Source organism: Poecilia reticulata, chromosome 7 (assembly GCF_904066995.2).
Source record: "Poecilia reticulata chromosome 7, P_reticulata-male-v2, whole genome shotgun sequence".
Classification (NCBI taxonomy): domain Eukaryota; kingdom Metazoa; phylum Chordata; class Actinopteri; order Cyprinodontiformes; family Poeciliidae; genus Poecilia; species Poecilia reticulata.
Window position 1 is genome coordinate 22,326,573 of NC_088836.1, and position 13,675 is coordinate 22,340,247.

Here is a 13,675-nt window from a genome sequence, read left to right on the forward strand (position 1 = left end):
CAGGTGCGCCTCGGCAATTTAGAGCATATTGTTGAAAGGGCATTTTAATTCATTATTTCAATTCAAAAAGAAATATATATGTGGCATACAGCTTCATTATACAGAGCTATGCATTTGAAGTGTTTATTTCGATTCATATTGATGATCATGACTTACAGCTAATGAAAACCTAAGATTCAGCTTCTGAGAAAATAAAAAAATGAAAAGAAGGATTTATGTTTTTAATTCTAAAAATGATGGCCTCCTGGCAAGTATCTCAATGCACCGTTCAGTAGTAGCTCTTAATACTCGGAGTTTGTTTTGCATAAATCCCTTTATTAATACGGTGATGTATAGTGGTGATCAGGTGTTAAGGAGCCCAGGTTGCTTGAATAGTAGCCTTCAGCTCTTCTGCATTTTTGGCTGTGTTGCCTCTTGTCTGCTTTATCTGCTCTTTATAGATTCTCTTTGGGGTTCAGGTCAGACAAGTTTGCTGGCCATCGAAGCAAAATGACAGCATGGTAATTAAAGCAGATAATGGGGCTTTTGGTAGTGTGGGATCAGCATCTCCATAAAGCTCATCAGCAAAGGTATTTTTAAGATTTTCTTTTAAACAGCTCTTCTGACTTTGGGTTTGAGCAAACATAGTGAACCAACAGCAGCATGATGACATGGCTCCACAGATCATCACTGACTATAGACTCTTCACACTGGACCTCAAGCAGCTCGGATTCTGTAAGACAAAGTCTTCCTCCAGACTTTATTATCTTTATTTCACAATAAAATGCAAAACCCAGTCTGAGTCTATTCCTTTCTATCCAAGGCAAGATGCTTCAGATACTGTCTTTGGTTCAGGACTTTGATGGAGGCAGACCATGACAGGCTGTCCTAAACCTGCAGGTGTTTTGTGTTTACTTACCATATTTTATTCAGTTCCCTGTATTTATTACTGTTGAACGTTACTGCTTCTGTTCAAAGTTCCTACTTTCATTAAAAAAACACTAGTTTATCTCTGTAGTTGAGTCTCTGCAAGCCACACGCATCACCCGAGTGTCAAGGCTGTGGGGAGACTTTTCAAATGCATGTTTTCCTTCCATCTAATTGTCCAAAAACATAATTATAATGAACCAGTAAATATATTACAAACACAGAGAGATAGTTTTTGTTTTTAATATTTTACTCCATTTTTTATTTTTTACAGAATAGAGCAAACAAATTCAAAACAATTCACATCCAGTGGCAGCTCCACAGCAATGATGAGAGCAGTTTGCTCTAAAAACCTGTTGCTCTGTTTCTGATTCCTTCATAAATCAACTTGCTGCTGGGTGAGCAAAACTTTTGGCATGAATAATAAATCCAACCTATCCTCTCAGTGAAATATTCCTTATCGCCCTTGACCACAAGGCAGAAAATGTTTCACTTTGAATATGAGATGAGCCAAAATTTTCAGCTTGCTTAAGCCAACTCAATTTACAGCTGTACAACTTCCAACAAAATGCAGCAGGTTACTGGAAAAGCACCATATACAAGGCCCAGCAGCCTGGGAGACAGTGCATCTCTAAGAATTACAGCACACAGGGTGAGTGAGGCTATTAGGTGCAGCGGGGTGAAAGGACTGCGCTACAGTGATTCATTTTAACAACCATTTTAAGGTTAATTCATTATTCTTCCCAATAAGCAGGACACCATACTTTAGGCTGCAGTTAAGACTTTGCATCACCACGTTTGTTAGCTTGCGTTACCTTTTACTGGGGGTAGAGTTGGGTCCAGAGCAGGCCTGTCTCTGACAGTTTGTGTCCCCTCAGCCTGCTTGCAACAGTTTAGAAAGACGTGCCGGCAGTGGAGACCCAGGTACTGGTGAGCTTCACAGCGATGACCAGCTCTGTGGAACTGCAGCCCGAGAAAGCAGCAGCTGCAGCACTCCTGAAGTTCACACAGACCAGGCTTTAATCATGCAGTGTTAAGAGGTTGTTGTTTTTTTTTAAGTTATTTACACAAATAAATCAGATATATTTCAGCTAATGCATTAAGACTTGTGGTCCATATTGTATGCTAAATTAGAAAACCTTCCTTTAATGACACAATAGACAGGCTGGATCTCTTTTTTGGACTTCTGTGACTGGCTGGTCAAACTTCTGAACAGGCCACAAACACACGCAGTCATGTTTATAAAATGTTGCATCCAAGCGCCACATTTTTAATGAGATGTTTATCATGGCGATCATTAAATTCTGGGCAGCAAGTGGCCGCCCACAAAGGGACCAGCTTTCTGTCATCGTTTGCCAAACCGTGTTTATTGTGACTGTAGCTTTTCATCATGAATTTCCTGTTTCCCCCTAAATACGTTTTGAACCGTCTAAGTGTATTCCAGGGTTTTGCCTTTACACCTCACAATTGACATTTATAAATATTGCTCTGTTAATATTTTATTTCAGGGGCCCTGGTTTTATTAAACTCCTTATTATAAATTCTGTGAAACTGCCCGCCTGCCTACAGATAAATCTGACTGCAGAATCCAAAAGCATTCTGCATTTGGATTCTCCATTTTTCTTTTTGAATCAGAAAACATCTAATACCCTAAAACCTATTTCCCCTTGGGATGTTAATGACAACAAAACTGAACTGAACAGCAATATTTCATTATTGAGACTTAAATTTCCTGGACATGGTGAGTTACTGACAGATCCTGTTTTTAGAAGTATGAAAACATATTGGGTCCCAAAGCTTTGTGTTGATAATAACTGATTTCAATCTGTCCGCGTCTCTAAATTTACTTTCTAGCTGTTGCAGCATTCATTTGACCCAGCTCCTCTGTGTTAACCACACCTCTCCATCATTTGGCTTCATTAGGAATCTTCTTTCCTCCTGCTGTGGCAAAGTGTTTCCTGATGTGTTCATTTTAACGGTTGTTAATTGCTCAGTTCTTTTTGAAGATGCCCCTCCCCCCCAGCTAACAAGGCAATATGCATAACGTGACATTTACCTGGGGATAATTTCTCTATATTTTCTTGATTACGTATCTTCCCCCAATATGTAGTTGCCATTTTGCATCCAATTCAACCAAAAATTGAAATGAAGGTGCGGTGCTTTGCAGTTGCCGTGCAGCAAACAGGACCGGAGTGTTTCTGCATGTAGTCTGCATGATTTGTTTATCACAAAATGTTCCAATGAAGTGCTGGAAGTTTGTGATTCCAATGCGGGAAAAATGTGGATTTAGGTTTTTCTACACGTCAAAAAAAGCAGTAAATTGCCCCTTCTCCACAATTTCATTATTTATGAAACATACACAGACAATAAACTGTTGAGAAGAATATTGTGTCTATCATCAAATTTCTGGCAAAGAGAAGACTGGCTTCTACATACCCCTGTAATGATGTTTTTGGCAGGACTGATAACTGGAATCACGTGGGTAAATTCTGGAGTTAGTCAGTAGTTTGATTCTTTATGGAAATGCAGGAACACCTTCATATATATCTTCCAAAATATGTGAGGAGTTTATTTAGAAGACTCATATTCAAGTGAAGTAAAAATGTCAAAACACTTCCAAGTCACTGCCAGATGTGGTACATGTTGATCAGCTTCTGTTTATCCTAGAAGACACTCTCAGGATCACTTTGTGAAGTTTCTGCTAATTGAAAGTCATACAAAGTAAGTTTTACGTCTGTACTCAAGGTTTGGAAGAGATTATGATTGACACTGCAAACTGCACAGGGGGCAATGGTATGATAATGCTGCCAACATGCCTGGAGTATAAAGAATGCATAAACAAAATCAGCCTCCTAAACATGTTTGCTGCACACACCGTGAACTTGGTTGGAGTCAATGTTAACTGATGTTTTGAGACAGCTGATTTTTTTTCTTTCCAGTTTGTGTGTGTAACCTATTTAACTTCTGTTTCAACTCGACACCAAGGTGGAAGGTGGTGACAGATGAACTGCAGCCGATTGAAAACAAGCACAGTGAAACTCTGGAGCCTCTTTGCAACACAAGATGGCCTCCACATGCAGATGTCACACATAGCTACGTAAACATTCAAAAATTGTTAGAGGATGTTGTAAATGACACTAATCAAAATGCAGCAACCAGAAATGAAGCAAGATCACATAACAAAAAAAATAAATAAAAAATAAAAAATGGGCAGGCTTGAAACAGCCTTCATGTGAACGTTGTGGCGTTGCATTCTCTAGCGCTTTGAAAAAGGAAGTGTTGCCTTGCAAGGCTATCGAACTGGACCTGGGTAAAGCTATGGATTTGGTGGGATCCTTGTGGGACTGAGAGATCAGCCTGATAAGTTTGAGTCTCAAGCCAAGTGGCTGTCTCCAACAGTTTCACAAGTTTACAGAGTTATCACTCAAAGACCAAAAACATACAAAAGCATTTTTGGAAAAAGGACCACCTGAGATTTTGAATTATCAGCTCAACAAAAATTCTTTACCAGTGTTTTTTTTATTTTTTATTTTGGTGGTTGTTGAAAGAAACTGATCACAGGTACGCTGCACATGATGATCTCAGGAACACATTTGGCTTCCTGAGATCTTCTCTAATGTCACAGTACTAGAGCTAAGAAACAAAGCCATCTCCACTTTAAATATTCAGCTGACATGGAGCTGGAGTTTGGGGAAGCGATTGTCCAATGTATTCATGGTAAGTACAGTACATCTTTCCAAATGTGGACATTTCATTCAGGCTTCATTTGACATTCCCTGTCCAAAAGACAAGTGGTGAGTGATCATCTTCTAAGCTTAAAATAGTTAAAAATGGACGCAGATCTGGAACAGGGAAAACCTGAATCATTTGACTCTGGCACTGGACTTCAGAGATCTTGTCAAAAACTTTGCTGTGAAACAAGTCCAGAAAAGTTGGCATCTTTTCAAGCTTTTTTGACTCATTACTGAAAAGGTTTGATATTATTGGTTAGAATACTTTCAAAGCTGTAGTGTTGCCTGATTTCTCATTTCTAGGAACGTTATTTATTTATAGGCATGTTCTGTTCATGATCTGAAGGACTTGACATTTATTTTCTTTACAAAGTAGTAAAAAAACTGAGCTTAAGTTTTGATACATTCACTTCCACTTGTAAAGGAGTTATAAATGCTTTATTAGTGCTTGTTCATGTCGCTTAATAAAAGTATGTCCATTCAAGGATTGTATTTTATGATGCAGAGAACATATTCTGATATGAAATCCTAATTTATAATTCTGCATTACCAGAAATCATTTCAGGGTAATTTGTAGTTTTTGACAAACGGCTTAATAAATATGGCCTCGATAAGCTGAATAATATGAGGCGATGAGGTACATCGAGAAAAGTTAGACGAGTGGGTTCGGGAATGTTGATAATTACATTGAACATACTACTCACACAGAGGTAATAATTACATGCTTTATTACTTTAGGGAAGTCAGTTATTATGGGATTTGTTGAGACTTTTACCCTGGTACCTGCTCCTGGATACTTGCCTTGTAGGAATCCGTCCCACATTTACTGCTGGCGTCCTCTCTACAGAAGCTTCCTGCTCTGGCTGCCTCGATTCCCGCCAAGCACTGGCGTTCTTTCAGAGAGCCGAGACAGCACTGTTGTTGGGCGGTCCTGACAGAGAGAGGGTGCACATGAAAAACGACTGCGGCCGTTGCTAGACTGCAACCGTGGCCATCTGGGGGCAGAAACTGTCCTCACGAGCTGAATGAGTTGTGGCTTTGAGTTTCCAGAAGTTTAATTATGAGAAGCTTGAAAGCCAGCGAAATAATAAAAGCAAAACTAAATTCGAAACGATTGGTATAGTAATGCAATACTTCTGTAAGGCACAATTTTTTCCCATTATATCACCTTGTTTCCAGGTTCAGTGCTTCTACGTTACATAATGAGCTCACCGACAAATGGTGCGCCTATCATCCGTGGGTGGCTTCATGTTGCTGCAGTGGCCATTAGCCGAAGCCCATTTCTCCCCGGTCTCACAGCAGGTCTTCACCAGCTCTTTGACAGACACTGTAAATGAAACACAAACAGCTTCATTTAAGTCTTTCAGTGCTCCCAGTGATCAGTGTGCATGGTCCCTTTTAAAATTCTTGTCAGTTTGTCCCGTATGTTGCTGAGCAAAAGGCAATTTTCCACTCTGGTGGACAAAAAGATTTATTCTATTCTAGTATATCCAATTAGGGGAGAAAAATTTGTTTACACTGTGAAGTTAAGAGTTAAAGTTTACCATCTGAACTCTTAGTGCGTGAGAAGCTGCAAAATGTGATTAGTGATATTATCAATGCGACCACATCTAATATTGTTACGTAGAGATGTTCTTATTTGGAAGACTGAACAAAGAGAACTCCAAGTGTAGCGTGCATTTTTTTTTCTTCTGCACATTATTTCAAAGCAATACACAGATCAAAACCTTTATCATTCAACTTCTCGGGTAAAATCCACAAATATGTTTTCATTTGATACCGGGGGATTTAAGGATTTAGTCTCTGTGCGACTATGTGACACACAACCATTGTCACTCACATCCACAAAAAAAAGGTATGTCTGTTGGATTTGTTCACATGGTGGCAATAAATTATTTACCAAACAGCATTTCATTTCAGATGAAATGTTTCTCTTCAAATCCCAGTGAAAGGAGAGAACACAAACCTTAAATTCAAGGCAGTCTGCTGGTGTTGAAGGTAATTTCTCTGGAGTTGAGAATGAGCCAATGAATAGCCCAACCAACTGTGCTATTGGGAATTGTGCTGCAAAACTAAAAGAAAAAGGGAAAAAAGGCAGCTCTCTGACTCTCTTAAGGCTTTAATTGGACTCATAGGCTGTTCTGATGGTCTGTTGCAAAACAAGTTTCAAACAAGGGCACAGGTCACAGGGTAGTATATACTGACTGTGAAAGATCTGTAAAAAGCCTTAAATAAATTAATCTTCCATACTTTACTGCTTAAGTAATCTATCAATTCCTGTTTCCCTGAAGCACAAATGGGATGTGTCACACGGCCCCATTTCTCTTAAGCACTCTCCAAAATGAGAGAGAGAACACGGAAAATGTGTGGCGACCTTTTTAAGTCAGGTAATGCCTAAAAAATAGAACTACTTCCTTGAACCGGATTGCGTCTACATAGCGTAATTACAAAGTTTAAAACAATTGGAAATGTGAGAGCGGATCCATAATGATGAGGGCTTTTTTCCCCTTTGGGAATGTAAAAAAGAATTGAAAAAAAATCTTCATAATGGGAAGTTATTATGTCTTTTAAAAGGGTAACGATTAAAAAATACAGCCTAGAGCACCGTTACGTCCACTGATTTCTAGAAACTGTCTCTGAAGAGCTTTTTTCTTCTGTTCTGTTTGCTTGCAGGTGTGCTGGGGCACCTTGATGCACAGCTGAAATCCTCAACTCCTTCTCAGTGGACCGCCACTGGTATTAAGGTGGTGGTAATAAACTGTTCGACAACCACCAGTAAAATCAAAGAAGAAAAAAATCGAAGAAGTTGACTGCAGAAAAGTTTCAGTCATCCAGTGTCACACCCCTTGCCAATTTACCCAGGGAGATTAGGCATTGTACTTTTGGTGTTTTTATAAATAAGAAGTATCATTTTCAGTCAGGATGGGTTTTTCTTCTTGTGTGTTGTTCTTTTGGCCTTAGAGACCCTAAAGTGTGCTTCTTCACTTTTTAAGTTATGTGTGAAATCCTGAACTGAAAGTTAAATTACTTTTATGCTGAGCTAGTTTTTGTTCAGACGTTTTAGGTTGTTGGATTTATTTTATGCATTCTGTTACATCTCCTAGAAGTTCATTTTAAAAGTTGTAAAAAGCACAGAACAACTTTTAGGGTAAACTAAGGTGAGTATAAGAGAAGATCCAGGATTACTACATAACTATATATATATAGTGTTTATTTCTAAAGGTTAGAACTTCACTGATTTTATGTATTCAAATTAAAGATTTGCTTATGCAACAGCTGCAAGAAATTCTTTAAGACAATGTGTGTCAACAACTAAGGATACAGTTGGACTGACTCAAGCATCAGTTTAGTGTTTTTTTTTCTCATCTACTTCCTTTGACTGAAATTGTCTCTTTGAAAAGCAACAAAATCAGACCAAAGCAATTCCACAGACCAGTGCAAGTGACTGGTGCAATGTGCTTAATTGAAAGACTTAGAAAGGAGAAAATGTAAACCTGGTGGGCCACCGCGGCTCTTTGATACACAACTACAGCGTCTGAGGAAGCGGCGCAGTTAAACAAGTCCCTTTGAACCTGTGTGGAAGTACATTTATTAAAAGACAGCAAACATAATCATTTGCCATCATTCTTCTGCTTCCTTTTCATTTTCTCCTGACGGAATCGGCGAACACAGCACACATTTTTCCCAGGTGTTCACACTGAATGGAGCATGAGGTTCCACTATATGTCAGATGTTTTCGAAGGATTATGCTTCCACAGAACAGCAACTGTGAAAGAAAAACTTTTTCAAGCGCACTATGACAAATCTTTCAGCTGCTCTTTCTCCTTGACAGCACTTATAATTATACCTGAATCCAGCTGTGCAACAATTAAACACTGATTTATTGTGGTTCAACAAAAGCGATCCGAGTTACAGTATGCTTTAACATGTCTTTTATCTGTTCTGTAGCCTTTCATTAGCTCTTCATTAGACTGTCAAGAACACCAGATGCTTTGCTTTTTTCATGTCAGTCCCAAACTGGTGAGATCATTCGCATCGAAACAGTTGAACAATCAAAAATAAACAACTGAAAGCATGTCCATTCAGAATATATCAAAGGTATATCTAAAAAAAAATTATATTCTTAAAAAGTTAAGTATTTCGTCACTTGTTTCACAAAGGGAATTTTTTACATATGGAATCATAAGACAAAGTGAAATATTTCAAGCTTTTATGTCTTGTTATTTTTGATGATGATCACAGATAGTAAAAAATAAATAAATACAAAAATTCTGAAAAAGTGAAATATTGGAAACTCATTGTGTCACACCCTACTCAGCTAATTAACTCAAAACACCTGCGATGGTTGCCTGAGCTTATGCATGTCCTGATGTCCAGAAGACAGTCATCCGGACGGGAAACGGTCATTGTGAAATAAGATGGATGTTCGCAGAGTGCTGTATCCAAGCATATTCATAGACAGTTGAGTGGAAGGAAAACAGCAACAGGGAGAACCGCAACCTTGAGACGATTATCAAGCAAAATCCATTCCACTTCACAAGGAGTGGACTGAGGAAACAGTCCCATCTCAAACTCGCTAAACGGATAAATCCTAAATGGGCTACTAGCATTTTATCTGAATTAAAGAGAAGAAGAACTGGACTGTTGCTCAGTGGACACTTTTTGCAAAGGAACAAAAGTGATTATTTCATTCTTTTTCTGTGTTGCTAAAAGTGGTCACACATCAGTTTAACTCATTAAAAATATATTTTTCTGTTTACACCTTTGCAGAGTGCCCAGCTTTAAGTCAGTGTTGTTACAAAGAGACCGATTCAGTGACTCAAAAATATTATTTTGTCATGGAAACAACGACTTATGGCTCTAAAATCTATTTTTCCTTCAAACCCACAGCATCAAAATACTCACTTGTCAAGGCTTATCATTCATTTTATGTGAATTTTTTTCTGAACCGCTTGCTCTAGTTTCCAAAGGATGCTGCACATTTCCAGGACACACCCAAACCAAGATCAATATTTAGCGTTGTAACATCTGCTTCCTCTGCATGCCTCCATCAAAAGCATTTTCCACTCTCGTAAATTGAACACTGGTTCTCGCTGTTTTATTACGCCATTTATATTTCAACAGCTGTTTGTAAGCCAGAATACAGGAAACCTGCTCGATTATTGCCAAAGGAAATCCATCCAACTCTTGATTTTAGAGTAGACCAGTATATAAATAAACACGTCTGTCCTAAACGAGAAGCTTTCAACTTCAAAAAGCTATTTTTCACTTAAGAAATTATTGCATCAGATTAGGGTGAATTAAACAACTTTATGTGAAAGAGTTTGGCTGCTGTAACTGTGGTCAAGAAAACTGGATGCTCAGATTGCATGTCCTCAAACATCTAGCAAAATGAAAGTATTTTTTATTAGAAGTGGACGTTTATCGTATTGTGATAAATTTCCTAAGTTTGATTTATGCAAGCAACTGGTGTCCTACAGTCAGATGCATATTAAAAATAGTTATGTTTTTCAATAGCATCATCAGTGTTTGTGGGGTAGTCAAAGCCATACAGTAAATGTAAAAAAGAAGTAAAAAAATATATATTTCTTTTCATCCCTTTAATTATTATCATATTAGTACCACAAAATATTGTGATAAAAAGTTTAAGTCATACCTATTTCCCATATGTATAAATGCAGATAAGCTCAAGATGCAGACTGGGCTCTCATTTCATGCGGCTGTCTTTTATGGCCAATTTTCTTCACATGGAGCAGTGTGTGTGCTTTAATTTAAAAACACCAGGAACATGTGCATTGGGAAAAGAACCACGTTGAGGACGAGAGACACTTCTAAAATTACTGCAAATGACCTGGAAGGCACCCCAGATAAACCAGCCATCATCTTCAAACCAAATCTGAAAGCAGTCAAAACGACCTCTTCCACAGCCGGTTCTGGAATTCACCCCACTCTTTCATCATAAAGAAAATTATACATCGACTCGCTCCCGCATGCAGCATGTCGTGACAGTTTTTCTGATCAAAACAAGCGCCTCCTCAGTTTGTTTCAACTCGACCTAGACGATCTTTAATATGTTACTGATGCATTTTATCCCCCCCCCCCCAAGTCTGAAACAATTCTAAGTTGAGATCAGCATAATAGGTTGTGTTCCCTAATGTCTGGAAATGGGTGGATGTGTGCTTCAGATGAGGTTATTATTACTAAGAAGATTAGGAAAGCAGAGGTCTCATGGGAGACGGGCAATCACAGACTCGATAGGGAACAGGGAGTAGAGCCTGGCAATCAACCGATAACAGTGGTCTCATTCATCACATGGGAATTATGCCGCTCTCAGGTAAAACCCCCACCACAAAGAAATCCTAACCCAGATGAGTTTAGCATTAGAACTCCTAAATAATCTCATCAACCTTTTTGTACACAGACTGCGAAGCAGCGCATGAGTTTTAGTTATAGACTAAACAAAATTATGATTCTAACTTGCACTGTGCCCCACGGGAAAAGAAACCCACTCCTGTTTGGAATAAAATGCCATGCGCTTGTTATTTGTACTTTCTCTTTTCCTGTCCAAATAACTTTGGCATCCTGTGCTAATAGCAATGATAACATGCATTACCCAAGGCCTTTATCAGTGGGGATTTTCCCGTTTGTGTTTTGACATGTCACCATACTGAAAATCTGACTTCACTGCAGTGCAGTGAAGCCTATGTGTTAACTGCTGACCAGCACATTTCAAATCTGGAAAAGGAATAAAAATAAAAACTACCTTGAAATTTAGGTCAAACTCTCCGTGAAACTATAATTTCTTTATATGAAAAGAAGAAGTTAAGTTAAGTTAAGTTAAGTTAAGTTAAGTTAATCCAAAAGGATTTAAGGACAGTGTGGGAAACCTTTGATGACAACTGTATAACAGAAATTAAAAAAATATTAATAAATCTATACTTTATGGGCTCACATGACTTTCTGTGCAATGGAAAGCTTTTAGTTACCTTTAAAAATGTCCTCTGCATACGATGCATACATATAGGTGAAAGGTGTTGAAAACACATAACTATCTTGACAAGTCTCAATATAAATTATAGCTCTGTAGAGTATTTTTACTGTGTACTTACTGTCAAGGTGAAGACACACATAACATTGTTATACCATAAAATGTGGTAAATGTAACAAGTATTATACATGATGTCATTATTTGACACCATCACACAAAGTTACAGCTACAACAGATACAGAGTTTGATACAATCATTCTTGCCCCTTTAAGTGTTTTTACATTTAGTCACATTACAACTTTACTCTGGTAAAAACTAATCTCTTGTTCCACGCTTTGCTTCTTACTAAGGTTCTGGACCCTTGGCTATTGGGACAGATTGTTTACTGCAGGAATGGACTCTGTCAAGGTTCTACATTTTACCCAGTTGCTAACATTTGGCCATGACAAACGTATTGTACCATTGAATGCTAAGAAGCTTACCGGAAGTTGGCTGCGCTGTTAACAACCATTCCCCACCATGAAGAGAGAGGTTACGAGCTGAATGAGATGGCTGTTAATGTTGATTCAATATTTGGAAACGTGACCAGCATGGACTGCATGACTTCTTCCACTTCTTCTGCTGCCATTGCTAAACTACAATCACATACAGGCAGACTACAATTCCAAAGCCATGCCAAACATATATGTCAACGTTCACATCTTTTCCTTCTGCTCACTGATTGGCCCGGTTGAAATTTCACCATAGAAATCGAGTTCAATGGGAGAAATCCCTGAAGGAGCACAGAAAGGAGATGAGAATCAAGCAGAATTGCGTAGGAAGGCAATGGCCAGGCTATTAAAAATGTCAAATATTAAGAAAAGGCAAGTGGAGCATTAGTCAAAAAATAACCAAAAGGATCATGGGAACTTTAAAAGAACTGCACAAATCTATGGCTCAGGCAGAAGAATCAGCTGACATGAAAATGTTAGTCATGCACTCCAAAAATCTAGCATTTATGGAAAAGTGGCAAAAAAAATCTGAAAGAAGTTCCTTTTGTACTTTAATATAAAATGCACATCACATTTTATAGATTCACATTTTGAAAAATGTGTACTATGTATTTTGGATTTGTAGCAGGACTCCACAAATTAGATGGCTTCTAAAATCAAAGTTACTCAAGATACGTTTTGCAGTATCAGAATCACTCAGGCACTCTTTTTCAGATTTCGAACTGTAACAAAATTTAGAAGCATGTGGCCTTTTCGTCCTTTTGTGCTACTTGGGATCCTCTAACATATAACCCCAATTAACCTTTGTCAATGTAACAAGACAAAAGGTGTAAACTGCTTAAAAGGTATGAATACGTTTCTAAGATACTGTAAAAGCACTCTACGATTAAACATCTTTAGAGACACATTTTTTTAGCACCAGTCACTTTAAATTACCTGCTTTTGTAAAACTGGACTAGTCTAACACATCTTCTTTTTAACGAGACATTTTTCACCACCCTTCTTCAGAGTGCAACATCAGTTCATTAAGGTTTGTGGCAATTCGTTCTAGTATTGGCTGAGGTTTTTACTTTAATTGGGCCGGTGCAACACCTCGATCTTTTCTTAGAAAGCCTGTTGAGCTTTTCCTTTTATTTTTCAAGGAATGTATTCCTCTTGCATTAATCTTTTGGCCAACATTCACCTGTCAAGACAGTTGGCACACATTTGGCTGACTGTGTGACTACAAGCTACTCAGATTCTGTGGAAGCAGATCCAGCCCAACTCACCAGACCTCTATGACTGTATCTGTCAGCTGGTACTCTGCTGCGCGTGCCAAAATGCATTTTGGACAAGTTTCACCATTTCCATGGCCAAGTTCATCACACAACTTGGACGATTAGCAAACTTCTTTAATTCTTTTCAATAGTAATATTTTCGATCATCTTTTAAGGTTTTGGGAAATTACCTCATAGCCTTTTCAATTGATGAGCTGCAGCACTAAAACCAATTCTGGTGTTTTTCCTAACAGATATTGCTTTAATGAAACACCTAAACATCCAGACCAGTAAACTGACAGA

The 13,675-nt window shown here is 38.3% G+C and overlaps 1 protein-coding gene across 1 annotated transcript in view; it reads right to left on the bottom strand.

Moving 5' to 3' along the window:
• LOC103467577 (fibulin-2) overlaps positions 1-13,675 on the bottom strand; it is a 30,483-nt gene that overhangs the window by 12,002 nt on the left and 4,806 nt on the right. Inside the window, exons 3-5 of the mRNA XM_008414090.3 lie at positions 5,850-5,964; positions 5,439-5,568; positions 1,722-1,902 (exon numbers count right to left, since the gene is read on the bottom strand). Coding sequence (XP_008412312.2) covers positions 1,722-1,902; positions 5,439-5,568; positions 5,850-5,964 — 426 coding nt within the window. The remainder of the gene's footprint in view (positions 1-1,721; positions 1,903-5,438; positions 5,569-5,849; positions 5,965-13,675) is intronic.